Below are 14,015 nucleotides of genomic sequence, written 5' to 3' on the forward strand. Positions count from 1 at the left end.
TCTATCATAAATGGGATTGTTTTCTTCCATTCTTTTTTCTGCTGGGTCATATGTATAAAAATGTGACTGATTTTTGTATGTTTATTTTGTATCCTAAAACTTAATTCATTTAGTAGTTCTAATGGGTTTTTGTGAAATTTTCAAAGTTTTAAAAAATAAGATAATGTCATCTGTAAATGGAAATAATTTTACTTCTTTTATAATTTGGATGCTTTTTATTTTCTTGTCTGATTGCTCTTGATAGTACTTCTAGTAATATGTTACACAGAAGTGGTGAGATTGGGCATCCTTGCCTTTGTCTTTTACCACATCTTAGAAGAAAAGCTTTCCGTATTTTCCTATTGATTATATGAGAAACTAACACTATATGTTAGCTGCGGGTTTTCAATAACAGCTTTTATTATGTTGAGGAACTTTCCTTCTATACCTAAATAATTGTGAGTTTTTATCAAGAAAAAATGTTGGACTTTATTAAATGCTTTTCCCAAATCAACTGAGATGACCATGTGGTTTTTATCTTTCATTCTGTTAAATGTATCACATTGATTGATATGCATATGTTACACCAGCCTTATGTGGCTCAGATAAATCTCATTTGGTCATGATATATAATCTGTTTTGTGTATTGTTAGATTTGGTTTGCTAATATCTTATTGAGGATTTTTGCATCAATATTTATCAGAGAGATTGCCCTGTAGTTTTCTTTTCTTGTGATGTCTTCCACTTAGGTATCAAAGTAAAGCTGGCCTCATAAGGTTTATCTGGAAATATTCCCTCTAGCTTTATTTTTTGGAAGAGTTTAAGAAGTATTGGCATTAATTCTTCTTTGAATGTTCGGTAGAATTCAGCGTGAAGCCATCTGGTCCTGGACTTGGCTTTTCTTTGTTGGGCAGTTTTTTGTTTTTTTGTTTCCTGGTTTTTTGAGATGGAGTCTTGCTCTGTTGTTCAGGCTGGAGTGCACTGGCTTACTGCACTGGCTCACTTGGCACATTTCAACCTCTGCTTCCCAGGTTCAAGCAATTCTTGTTCCTCAGCCTCCTGAGTAGCTGGGATTACAGGCACCTGCCACCACACCCAGCTAATTTTTGTAATTTAGTAGAGATGGGTTTTCCCCATGTTGGCCAGGCTGGCCTCAAAACTCCTCACTTCAGGTGATCTGCCCACCTAGGCCTCCAAAAGTGCTGGGATTACAGGCATGAGCCACTGCTCCCTGTTTTTTATTACTACTTGAATCTCTTTATTTGTTAGTCTGCTCATGCTTTCTATTTCTTCCTGACTCAATCTTGGTGGGTTGTATTTTTCTAGGAATTTATCATTTCTTCTAGGTTATCAAGTATTTTGGCATATACTTGTTCACTTGTTTATAATAGTCCTTTATAACCTTTTCTTTTCTTTCTTTTTTTTTTTTTTTTTTTTTTTTTTTTGAGACAGCGTCTTGCTTTGTTGCCAGGCTGGAGTGTGATGGTATGACCTCAGCTCACTGCAACTTTCGTCTCCCAGGTTCAAGCCATTCTCCTGCTGCAGCCTCTCAAGCAGCTAGGATTACAGGCATGTGCCACCATGCCCAGCTAAGTTTCATATTTTTAGTAGAGACAGGCTTTTACTATGTTGGCCAGAATAGTCTCGATCTCCTGACCTCGTGATCCACCTGCCTTGGCCTCCCAAAGTGCTGGGATGACAGGCGTGAGCCAATGCCCCTGGCCAATAGTCCTTTATAATCTTTTTTTTTTTTTTTAATTTCTGAGACATCTGCTGTAATTTCTTCATTTTGACTTTTTGAATCTTCTCTTTTTCTCTTAGACCAGCTAATGATTTATCAATTTTATTTATTTGTTAAAAAAAAACCAACTCTTAGTCTTATTCTATGGTTTTTCTGTTCTCTATTTGTTTTATTTCTGTTCTGATTGTCATTGTTTTCTCCCTTCTGTTAATTTTGGGTGCAGTTTATGCTTCTTTTTCTAGTTCCTTGAGACATAATGTTAAACTACTCTTTCTTCTTTTTTAATGTAGGCATTGTTACAAACTCCTCTCTTAGAACTGCATTTGCTGCAGATGTATTATGTTTCCATTGTTATTTGCCTCAAGATTTTTGTAAAGTTTTACAAATTTACCTCTAATTTCTTCTTTGATCCATTAGCTGTTCCAGGGCATGTTGCTTAATTTCCACATACTTGTGAATTTTTTAAGATTCCTTCTGTTATTGGTATAGTTTCATATCGCTATGTTCTGAAAAAATACTAGATATAACTTCATAAGCTTGTTAAGACTAGTTTTGTGGCCTAACATATGCTCTATCCTAGAGAATGTTCCATGTACGCTAGAGAAAAATGTGTATTCTGCTGCTGTTCGGTGGAAAATTCTGTGTATATCTGTTAGGTTAGTTTCGTCAAAAGTGCAATTCAAATCTAGTATTTCCTTCTTAAATTTCTGTTCAGTTGGCCGGGCATGGTGGCTCAAGCCTGTAATCCCAGCACTTTGGGAGGCTGAGGCGGGTGGATCACGAGGTCAAGAGACCGAGACCATCCTGGTCAACATGGTGAAACCCCGTCTCTACTAAAAATACAAAAAATTAGCTGGGCATGGTGGCACGTGTCTGTAATCCCAGCTACTCAGGAGGCTGAGGCAGGAGAATTGCCTGAACCCAGGAGGCAGAGGTTGCGGTGAGCCGAGATCGCGCCATTGCACTCCAGCCTGGGTAACAAGAGCGAAACTCCGTCTCACAAAAAAAAAAAAAAAAAAAAAAAAAATTCTGTTCAGTTGATCTATCTGTTGTTGAAAGTGGGATATTGAAGTCTCCTTCTATTGTATAGCTGTCTATTTGTCCTTTTATGTTCATTAATATTTGCTTTATGTATTTAGGTTTTCCAATGTTAGGTTCACATGTATTTGACTTGTTGTGTCCTCTTAATGGATTGACCCCTTTATCATTAAATCATGACCATTTTTGTCTCTTGTGACAGGTGTTGACTCAAAGTCCATTTTATTAGACATAAGTATAGCAACCTCTGCTTTTTTTTTTTTTTTTTTTTTTTGAGACAGGGTCTCATTCTGTTATCCAGGCTGGAGTGTAGTGGCACAAACATTGCTCACCACAGCCTGACCTCCTGGGCTCAAGTAATCCTTCCGCCTCAACCTCCTAAGTAGCTAGGACTACAATTGCATGCCACCACACTTGGCTAATTTTTAAATTTTTGTGTAGCAATGAGGTCTCCCTACAGTGTCTGGGCTGGACTCCAACTCCTGAACTCAAGTGATCTTCCCACTTTGGCATTCCAAAATGCTGGGATTGCAGGTGTGAGCCACCCCATGCCTGGCCTCCCTGCTCTCTTTTGGTTACAATTTGCATAGAATATCTTTTTTCATCTCTTTATTTTCAGCCTGTTTGTATCCTTAAAGCTTAATTCGATCTCCTGTAGATATATGGTTGGATCTTGTTTTAAAAATCTGTTTAGCAACTCCGTGTCTTTTGATTGGAGAATTTAGTCCAATTACATTCGAGATTATTATTAAGGGAAGGACTTACTATTTTTACTTTGTTATTTTATACCTGGTTGTTTTGTAGCACCTTTGTTTATTTCCTCCTCTCTCGTTTTCCTTTGCAATTTGATAATTCTCTGTAGTAAGAAGCTTTGCTTTATTTCTCTTTATTGTTTTCATAACTACTATGGTAATCATGAGGCTTATGTAAAACATCTTATAGTTATAGTCAACTGTTTTTAGCTGATAACATCTGTTGCATGAAAAAATTCTAGACTTTTCTCCTCTACATACTGGGGGTTTTGTTTCTTTCTTTCTTTCTTTCTTTTTTTAAAGGCTTGTTTTATTTTAATGGCTGATGTATGTAATCACGGAGGCCAGTATGTACAGACAAAGGGGGCGCTTTTATTTCTTGGTCTCCTCCTCCTTGGACAGAGTCTTGATGATCTCCTCCTTTTTGGCCTGGAGGCGCTCTTCACGGCGCTTTCGTGCTTCCTTGGTCTTAGACCTGCGGGCCTCAGCCTGGTCAGCCAGGAGCTTCTTGCGGGCCTTGTCTGCCTTCAGCTTGTGGATGTGTTCCATGAGAATCCGCTTGTTTTTGAACACATTCCCCTTCACCTTCAGGTACAGGCTGTGATACATGTGGCGATCAATTTTCTTAGATTCCCGGTATCTTCTGAGCAGCCGGCGCAGAATCCTCATTCTCCTCATCCATGTGACCTTCTCTGACATTCGGGCATTGGCTGTACCCTTACGCTTACCTATTCCCATGTGCCTGCCCTTCCGGCGGGCCAAGGTGTTTTTCCGGCAGCGAGCCGGGGAATGGACTGTCACAGGCTTGCGGATGATCAGCCCATCTTTGATCAGCTTCCGGATCTGCTGACGCGAGTTAGCATTGGCGATTTCATTGGTCTCATTCGGGTCCAACCAGACCTTCTTCTTGCCACACCGGAGGACACTAGAGGCGAGCCTCTTCTGAAGCCTAAGCATACTCATGGCTGCGGCCGCAGCAGCGAAAGGAAAGAGCCTTTCTTTCTTTTTTTAAAGAGAAGAGGTCTTGCCACATTGTCTAGACTGACCTTGAACTTCCAGGCTCAAGGGATCCTCCCATCACAGCCTCCTGAGTAGCTGAGTTTACAGGCACACACCATGTCCAGCTACACAATTTATGTTTTTGATGTCACAATTTATACCTTGTTATATTGTATATGATTATTATTAATTTATTTTTATTAATTTATTTTTGAGATGGAGTCTCACTCTGTTGCCCAGGCTGGAGTGCAGTGGCACCATTTCAGCTCCCTGCAACCTCTGCCTCCCAGGTTCAAGTGATTACCTTGCCTCAGCCTCCTGAGTAGCTGGGACTACAGGCACCCACCACAAAACCCAGCTAATTTTTGTATTTTTAGTAGAGATGGGGTTTCACCATATTGGCCAGGCTGGTCTCGAACTCCTGATCTTGTGATTCGCCTACCTCCACCTCCCAAATGCTGGGATCATGGGCATGAGCCACCACACCTGGCCCTTATATTGTATATTATTTAACAACTTATTGTAGCTTTTGTTATTTATTTTTTTAACCTATTTGATTTTTTACCTTTATACTAGAGATATGTATGATTTACATACCACTAGTACAGTACTGAAATATTCTGGCTTTATCTATACATTTATCTCTACTAGTGAGTTTTATACTTTCATTTATATTTATGATAATTATTATCATCATTTTGTTTACCCTAGAACTCCATGGATGGACATGGTGGCTCATACCTAAAATCTTAACACTTTGGGAGGCCAAGACAGGAGGATCACTGGAGCCTAGGAGTTTGAGACCAGCTTAAGCAAAACAGGAAGACTCAATCTCTATAATAAATAAGTAAACAAATAAATAAAAATTAGTTGGGCACAATGGTGTATTCCTATAGTTCCATCTACTTGGGAGGAATTCAAAGTGGCAGTGAGCCATGATTGTGCCACTGAATTCCAGCAACAAAGCAAGATCCTGCCGAAGGAAGGAAGGAAGGAGGGAGGGAGGGAGGGAAGGAAGGAAGGAAGGAAAGAAGGAAGGAAGGAAGGAAGGAAGGAAGGAAGGAAGGAAGGAAGGAAGGAAGGAAGGGAGGGAGGGAGGGAAAGACCTGTTAGGCGTTTCTTGTAGGGCGGGCCTAGTAGTGATGAATTTCTTCAGCTTTTGCTTCTTTGGGAAAAACTTTATTTCTTCTTCATTTCTGAAGGTCACCTTTGCTGAGTATAGTATTCTTAGCCAAGTTTTGTTTTTGTTTTTGTTTGCCTTTCAGCACTTTGAATATATGATCTTATTCTTTCCTGACCTATAAGGCTTTCTCTCCTGAGAAATCCATTGGTAGTCTAATGGAGATTACCTTATATGTGACTTGACACTTGTCTCTTGCTGCTTTTGAATTTCTTTTTCTTTAAATTTTGACAGTTTGATTATCATGGGCCTTGGTAAGGATGTCTTTGGGTTGTATTTATTGGGAGATCTCTCAGTTTTATGAATCTGCCTCTCTATATCTCTCAAAACTTGAATTTTTTTAAACAATAATTTTACTAAATAAGCTTTATTTTTCATTATCTCTTCTCCTTCTTTAATTCCCGTAATGTGAATATTTGTTAACTTAATGGTGTTCCGTAAGTTCCATAGGCTGTCTTCACTCTTCTTTGTTATCCCACTACTTCCTTCCCCACTGAAGCCTTTCAAAAGATCTATCTTCAACGTAACAGATTCTTCTGCATAATCTAGTCTTGATTCATGTTCTCTTTCAGATTTTTAATTTCATTAAATGAATTATTCAGCTTCAATATTTCTGTTGGTTCTTTTTATATCTACCTACCTCTGTTGAATTTCTCATTCAGATCATAAATTGTTTTCCTGATTTTATCAAATCATCTATTAGTTTTCTCTTCTATCTCACTGAATTTCTTTAAGGTCAGTATGATGAATTTCTTTTCAGGCATAAATTTTAATTAAATCAAAATTTAGTAGTACAACTAGTTTCATTTTCAACTCACAAATTTTATTTCATTTTATTTTATTTTTAGATAGAGTCTTGCTGTGTCACCCAGGCTGGGGTGCAGTTGCACAATCTTGGCTCACTGCAGCCTCTGCCTCCTGGGTTCAAGCGATTCTCATGCCTTAGCCTCCCAAGCAGCTGGGATTACAAGCATGCACCACCACAGCCAGCTAATTTTTTGTATTTTTAGTAGAAACAGAATTTTACTTTGTTGGCCAGGCTGGTTTCCAATTCCTGGCCTCAAGCAATCTGTCCGCTGCAGACTTCCAAAATGCTGGGATTACAGGTGTGAGAGCCACTGTGCCAGGCCTCAACTCACTTTAATAACGTCACTTTTTTCTTTTTTTTTTTTTGAGACGGAGTTTCGCTCTTGTTACCCAGGCTGGAGTGCAATGGCGTGATCTCGGCTCACCGCAACCTCCGCCTCCTGGGTTCAGGCAATTCTCCTGCCTCAGCCTCCCGAGTACCTGGGATTACAGGCATGCGCCACCATGCCCAGCTAATTTTTTGTATTTTTAGTAGAGACGGGGTTTCACCATGTTGACCAGGATGGTCTTGATCTCTCGACCTTGTGATCCACCCGCCTCAGCCTCCCAAAGTGCTGGGATTGCAGGCTTGAGCCACCGCGCCCGGCAATAACATCACTTTTATCATAAGTTTTAGCTTGCCTTTGTATTTGCTGATACCTGTTATTTTGAGTTATTTTGTTAATTTGCCTTCTCGCATTAAGTAAAATGTATGACTAAAAGATTTAGAAAGGAGCCTTTTCCTTTTCAGCTCATTATCCTCACTTATTTTGGTATGTAAAGATCCACAACTCATATCCATTTTTTAAAAACTTATTAGTTTTTTTTAAACTAGCATTAAACTAACATTAAATTTTTAACTAGCTTTAAAATTGTTAGCGAATTTGCCTGTCATCACTAGAAAACTTAAAATACTAATACAAATTCCTTTTAAGTTAAGCCATTATACTTTAGTTTACAGATGAGTTGTATGCAAATGTCAGCTAAAGAAACCCTAAGTCAGTGAGCAATTATAACATTTACAACTGTATAGCTTTTTGAAGGAGAAATACAGAACATTTTACAGACATTTTTAGGCCTCAGATGGATATATGATTTTGGCAGTTTACCAGGAGATTCTAATTTGCCCAGAGAATGGGAACTGAGTCTTGTTGAATGCATAGTTGCTTTGTGGCCCCAGACTGTTCCTCAGGTATGGGGAGAGATGATTTTTGGGAGGGGGGGTCAGTGTATAAGGGGAGAGATGATTCTTCTTAGCCTTATTCATGAATACGTTCTGTGAATATTTTTGTCTTCTAACTGAGCACTATAATGAACTAATGCTGTTACCTTGGTATTTTTAAACTCTTTTTTTTGTTGTTGTTGTTTTTTTTTGAGATGGAGTTTCGCTCTTGTTACCCAGGCTGGAGTGCAATGGCGCCATCTCGGCTCACCGCAACCTCTGCCTCCTGGGTTCAGGCAATTCTCCTGCCTCAGCCTCCCGAGTAGCTGGGATTACAGGCACGTGCCACCATGCCCAGCTAATTTTTTGTATTTTTAGTAGAGACGGGGTTTCACCATGTTGACCAGGATGGTCTCGATCTCTTGACCTCGTGATCCACCCGCCTCGGCCTCCCAAAGTGCTGGGATTACAAGCTTGAGCCACCGTGCCCGGCCTGTATTTTTAAACTCTTAACAGTAAATGGAGACAGCATGATATTTAACATATATATTTTAACATGAGAATGTCATAAAATTCCATAGTTTGGAGTCAGTTACTCAAGTATTATATTCCTTTTGTGGTATTATGTTTCATTGCTTCTTCGTGTTTCTTGTGTCCCTGTTGATGTCTGCAGATCTGGTGGTGCAGTCACTTCTAAACATTACAGAGTGGCTTTTGTACAGGGGATTTTCACCTACACATGGGCCTGAGGTTGGGCAGGGTGCAGTAATTTTGGTTCCATGAGGGTGCAATGCTGTAGTTTCCACACAGCTTCTACAGTTGTGCTCAATGTCAATGATGACTGTGGGTGCCTCAGTGGTCTAGGCTACAGGAGTTTGTGGCAGTGATGGTGGCTATGTAGATTATTAGGGCAAGTGTTTTAGGGGTCCTTCTGTTCTTGTCTTCTCCACAGTGGGGAATCTTAGCTAAGGGGATATCTCTTGGTGTTGAGTCTGACATGACCCACAGGCAGCCACAGGATCACTAGGATGGAGGGCAGAGGTGCTTTGAGCAGCTGTGAAGACAGGTTCCTGGGCTCAAGGTTTTGTCAAACTACTGTAGCATGTGAATCTTGAGGCAAGCACTTACTTTTCACTGCCTGAGTAGATGCAGTTTCTCTGTTAACCTGGGTCTGTTGCTCTGAGGCACATCCCAGAAACTTGGCTAGGATGTAGCTGTGGTTCTGTCCTGAGGAGGAGGGCACAGCACTGGCATGGCTCTGGGAAATAAGGGGTACTCTGGAGGCTCAGGCCCTGGAAAGAAGGGCACACCTGCTATTCTAAATTCAGAAGAATTATGGTAAAATATCCTTTTAAATATTATTCTACATCTTGCTTTTTTTTTTTTTTTTTTTTTTGAGACGGAGTTTCGCTCTTGTTACCCAGGCTGGAGTGCAATGGCGCGATCTCGGCTCACCGCAACCTCCACCTCCTGGGTTCAGGCAATTCTCCTGCCTCAGCCTCCTGAGTAGCTGGGATTACAGGCACGCGCCACCATGCCCAGCTAATTTTTTTAGATTTTTAGTAGAGACGGGGTTTCACCGTGTTGACCAGGATGGTCTCGATCTCTCGACCTCGTGATCCACCCGCCTCGGCCTCCCAAAGTGCTGGGATTACAGGCTTGAGCCACCGCGCCCGGCCTTACATCTTGCTTTTTTTAACTCAACTTATGATTTAGAATTTTGGCCATATTGATCTCTTGACCTCATGATCCACCCGCCTCAGCCTCCCAAAGTGCTGGCATTATAGGTGTGAGCCACCATGCCTGGCTGGAATTTTGGCCCTATTGATACCTACAGATTTAGTTTATTCACTTTACTGCCATTGGGTATTATTAGATGACTCAATTACTTTTTATTTATTCATTACTCTACAGATAGAAATTTCTATTATTTCCAGGCTTTCCAGATGATAAACAGCATTTTAGTGAGCAGATTTGTCGAGATGTTCTTATGTACAATCTCGTGCATCCCTAGATCAGTGGTCTCTGTATTTCTGAGGATAGCTTAAAACTTTTAAAGAAATGAATAGGCCTAAATAGTTTTGTTTGTTTGCTTTTAAGAATGAATTTCTAGATCCTGAACCTCCTCATTTCTTTTAACTGTATCCCTGAGTATAGTATTATGCTTGCGATACTATGTTGGTTATGCTTTTCCATCTGCTTTCACAATTGCCTTTCTCCCACTTGACTACAGAAAGGCATAGTTGTTCTCATCCATACCAAACTTCATTTGATATTTCATACATAAAAGTTAACAAATATGCTTTTTTATGTTGTTTTTATTTTTTCCATTTAACCTGTTAACCCACCTAAAATTTATTTTTGTATTTAACTGGAGGTGACAATATAAATATTGATCCAATAATGTTGGTGTAAAAGTCTAAGTAATTTAAATGGATAATCTATACTTTTTGGTCATATGAAAGTCTCTTTGATCATGTGAGAAGTATAAAATTAGAGCAAATGATATGGTTTGAATCTGTGCCCCCACCCAAATTTTATGTCAAACTGTAATCCCCATTGCTGGAGGTAGGGCTTGGCAGGAGGTGATTGGATCATGGGGGGGATCTCTCATAAATGGCTTAGCACCAGCCTTTTGATGCTGTCCTCAAAATAGTGAGTTTTCATGAAATCTGGTTGTTTGGCTGTGTGTAGCACCTCCCCTTTTTGCTCTCTGTCTTGCCCCTGCTCCTACCATTAAGGGGCTTCACTCCTACTTTGCTTTTCACCACGACTGTAAGTTTCCTGAGGCCTCCTCAGAAACTAAGCAGATACAAGCAAGCATCATGCTTCCTGTACAACCTACAGAACCATGAGCCAATTAAACCTCTTTTCCTTATAAATTCCCAGTCTCAGGTATTTCTTTATAGCAAAAGGGACCAGTACAGAAAGTATCACACTACTATCTTCCCAGAATTCCCTGTAGCTGTAGTGGATATGTGACATAGTTCTGGCCAATGAGATGTAAGTACAAGTCTGCTAAGAATTGATAGGAATATTTTTGTTCTCTTGAGGTAGACACAATCTCTTCTTCCTTCCTTTTCCTTCTTCTCCCTGGATTTGAGATGCCAGAGGTGAAGCAGCCATCTTTCTAGCTCTCTCAGTAAATCCCTGTTTCTCAGGGAAAGCTGACTCCTTGGTAGTTTAAGGACAATTCCATCTCCATTGCCAACGGATGGTTTAGTTATGGATATGAGCCAACTCTATACACTTTGAGAAGTTTAGTGTCAGCTTCTGAGAGAGTTATTCTCAGCTCTTAAAAGAGACACATGGAGGCCAGGTATGGTGGCACACACCTGTAGTCTCAGCTACCCAGGAAGCTGAGGTAGGATGATCCACTTGAGCCCAGGAGGATGAGACTGCAGTGATCTATGACTGCACTCCAGCCTGGGTGACAGAGTGAAACTCTGTCTCTAAAAAATACATATAAATAATGATACAAATAAAATAAAGAGATAACGAAAAGCCAGTCTTCCTCCCCCTTGTCTTGGATGTTTTCCTTATGCAACATGCAAGTTTTACAGTTTAGCGTGTTCAAGTTTATCTATTGTCTTTCCTTTTTTTTTTTTTTTTTTTTTGGAGGGACTGGTTCTTTATTTCAAAAAGACACTTGTCAATATTCAGTATCAAAACAGTTACACTATTGATTTCTCTTTCTCCCAATCGGCCCAAAGAGACCACATAAAAGGAGAGTACATTTTAAGCCAATAAGCTGCAGGATGTATACCTAGCAGACCTCCTAGAAACCTTACCAGAAAATGGGGACCGGGTAGGGAAACTTTAAAAGATCAGCAAACTGCCAGCCCACGGACTGCAGAGGCTATCACAGCCAGATGGGGTGGCCAGGGTGCCACAAATCCAAAGAAGCAGTTTCAAAATTATACAAAATTTTAAAAGTTTTGTACATAAGCTATTCAAGATTTCTCCAGCACTGACTGATACAAAGCACAATGAGATGGCACTTTTAGAGACAGCAGCTTCAAACCCAGAGAAGGGTAATGAGATGAGTTTCATATGGCTAAATCAGTGGCCAAACATAATCTTCTTTCTTTCTTTCAAGGAGGCAGGAAAGCAATTAAGTGGTCATCTCAACATAAAGGGGCACATGATCCATTCTGTGAGCAGTTGGGAGGGAGTAGAGATGGGACAAAAATTTGGTCTCAGAGATCTTACCATCTTAATTTGGTCACTTGTAATGAAAAAAATAGAAATAATGTTGTCCAAAGAGATCTTAAAAGCTGAAAACGTGAACAGCACACTTTTTTTTTTGTTGTTGTTGTTTGGCTAACTCCTCCTGGAATCACCTTTCTGGTTTAGCTGGTACTTTGTACAGAGCAATGAGGTTTCCCACAGTGGAGTCTTTCCCTGGGCTCTGTTTGGCTCTTAGTAAGGCAGGACTATACCTTTTCCTCTTCTCTATGGAGAGGGCAATATGCATTAAGCTGAAAAGTCACCTTCCAAAAGTGAGAAAGGGATTAGCTTGCTGCTTCAGGGCGTGGAATTATTTGGAATGTTTTACAAATGGTTGCTACAAAACAACAAAAAAGGTAATTACAAAATGTGTTTATCACGACATGCTTTTAAAGACATTATGCATTGTGCTCACATTCCCTTAAATGTTGTTTCCAAAGGTGCTCAGCCTCTAGCCCAGCTGGAATCTCCAGGAAGAGGCAGAGACAGTTTGGCGAATAAGACACAGGGGAGGAGGGGGCAGCGAAAGGAGAAAGCAGCCTTCCAGTTAAAGATCAGCCCTCAGTTAAAAGTCAGCTTCGGGCAGGCTGGCCTCAGGCGGAGTCAGGGTCAGAGGGAGAAGCAGCAGCAGGGTGGGACTGGGGCGTTCTACATCTCATTCAGGTCAAGCAGAGTCTGGTCCAGCATCCTTTGTGTACAGAGGTGCTCCTCTTTGGTGCATTTCAGTTTATCTTCCAAGTCATCAATTGTCTTTTCCAGCTTGGCTACCGATCTCTCAGCAAACTCAGCACGGGTCTCTGCCTCCTTGAGTTTATCAGTAAGAATCTTGATCTCTTCCTCATATTTGTCTTCTTTTTGAGAGTACTTTTCTTCAGCAGCACTCAGACACTTCAGGTTCTGGTCCATCAGTCTGATCTGCTCATCCATCTCTCGGCAACGGGACTCTGCCAGCTCAGCTCGTTCCTCTGTGCGTTCCAAGTCTCCTTCAATGATCACCAACTTACGAGCCACCTCTTCATATTTCCTATCTGCCTCTTCTGCAATGTGCTTAGCTTCTTTGAGTTGGATTTCCTGGAGTTCCATCTTCTCTTCATCTTTTAAGGCCCGGTTTTCAATAACCTTCATACCTCTCTCGCTCTCATCAGCAGCTTTTTCAGCTTCTTCCAGCTTTTGCAGGGCAGTGGCCAGGCGCTCCTGAGCACGGTCCAGCTCCTCTTCAACCAGCTGGATCCTACGGTTCAAGGAGGCCACCTCAGCCTCGGCCTGTTCCCGGGCCCGCCTTTCTCCCTCAACTTCTCGCTGGAGGCGCTCAGCTCGCTCCTCTGCATCATCTGCCTGCTGCTGCAGAACCTGGATCTTGCGCTTCACCGCCTCGATGGTGGTGATCCCAGCCATGGTGCCCACCCAGCTACTGCTCGCGCTCCGGCTCCTGCCTCCTCCGCGCGGCCTGTCTTTCCTTAATGTTAAAAATACCATTTTGTTCATTAAGAAATCCTTTCCTACCCTGAGGTCAAAATATTCTTCAATTTAGCCTCCTAGTAGTTTTAAAGTTCTGTTTCACATTTTTAGATCCTTAATACATCTGAGATATATTTTGGCATATGGTATCAACTAGGGATTTGATTTTTTCTTCCATGTAAAGAGCTGATTGTCCAACATTCTTTGTTCAACACTATATTGAACTGGACAACATAGTGAGACCCTGTCTAAAAAAGATTTTTTTAAAATTAGTTAGGCATGGTAATGAGTGTCTGTAGTCCCAACTACTTGGGAAGTCAAGGTGGGAGGATTGTTTGAGTTCAGTTTGAGGCTGCAGTGCTGCAGTGAGCCATAATTGTGCCACAGCACTCCAGCCAGGGTGACAGTGAAACTGTCTCAAAATAGTAACTGTAATAATTAATAATAATAGTTAATATTTAATAGTCTTTTATTGAATCATGGTCTCCCTCTGTCACTCAGGCTAGAGTACAGTAGCATGATCATGGCTTACTGCTACCTCGAGTTCCTGGGCTTAAGAAATCCTCCCGCCTCAGCCTCCTGAGTAGCTGATATTATAGGCACATGTCACCAACATCTGGCTAATAAAAA

General features: G+C 40.9%; 2 protein-coding genes across 3 annotated transcripts; both read right to left on the reverse strand.

Annotated features, from left to right (window-relative positions):
- Nucleotides 1–3,862: 3,862 nt before the first annotated feature.
- On the reverse strand, nt 3,863–4,498 carry LOC101053268 (large ribosomal subunit protein eL19). Its single transcript, XM_010333284.3, has one exon. It carries the CDS (start codon nt 4,471–4,473, stop codon nt 3,883–3,885), a length of 591 nt encoding a protein of 196 aa, XP_010331586.1. The 5' UTR covers nt 4,474–4,498; the 3' UTR covers nt 3,863–3,882.
- Nucleotides 4,499–11,325: 6,827 nt separating this feature from the next.
- LOC101052619 (tropomyosin alpha-3 chain) lies at nt 11,326–13,376 on the reverse strand. Of its 2 annotated transcripts, XM_010333283.3 has the most exons (2): nt 13,191–13,376; nt 11,326–13,056 (listed from the first exon to the last, which is right to left on the reverse strand). In XM_010333283.3, exons 1-2 carry the CDS (start codon nt 13,256–13,258, stop codon nt 12,576–12,578), a joined length of 549 nt encoding a protein of 182 aa, XP_010331585.2. In that variant the 5' UTR covers nt 13,259–13,376; the 3' UTR covers nt 11,326–12,575. The 2 variants fall into 2 exon arrangements, with proteins under 2 accessions (XP_010331585.2, XP_010331584.2); XM_010333282.3 differs by having other exon boundaries at nt 11,326–13,376.
- Nucleotides 13,377–14,015: the final 639 nt, after the last annotated feature.

This window comes from Saimiri boliviensis, chromosome 12 (assembly GCF_048565385.1).
Source record: "Saimiri boliviensis isolate mSaiBol1 chromosome 12, mSaiBol1.pri, whole genome shotgun sequence".
In the NCBI taxonomy this organism is placed as follows: Eukaryota; Metazoa; Chordata; class Mammalia; order Primates; family Cebidae; genus Saimiri; species Saimiri boliviensis.

Bases quoted from the DNA above. Each gene is read 5' to 3' on its own strand.
- LOC101053268 (XM_010333284.3), bottom strand. From the start codon at position 4,473: ATGAGTATGCTTAGGCTTCAGAAGAGGCTCGCCTCTAGTGTCCTCCGG.
- LOC101052619 (XM_010333282.3), bottom strand. From the start codon at position 13,322: ATGGCTGGGATCACCACCATCGAGGCGGTGAAGCGCAAGATCCAGGTT.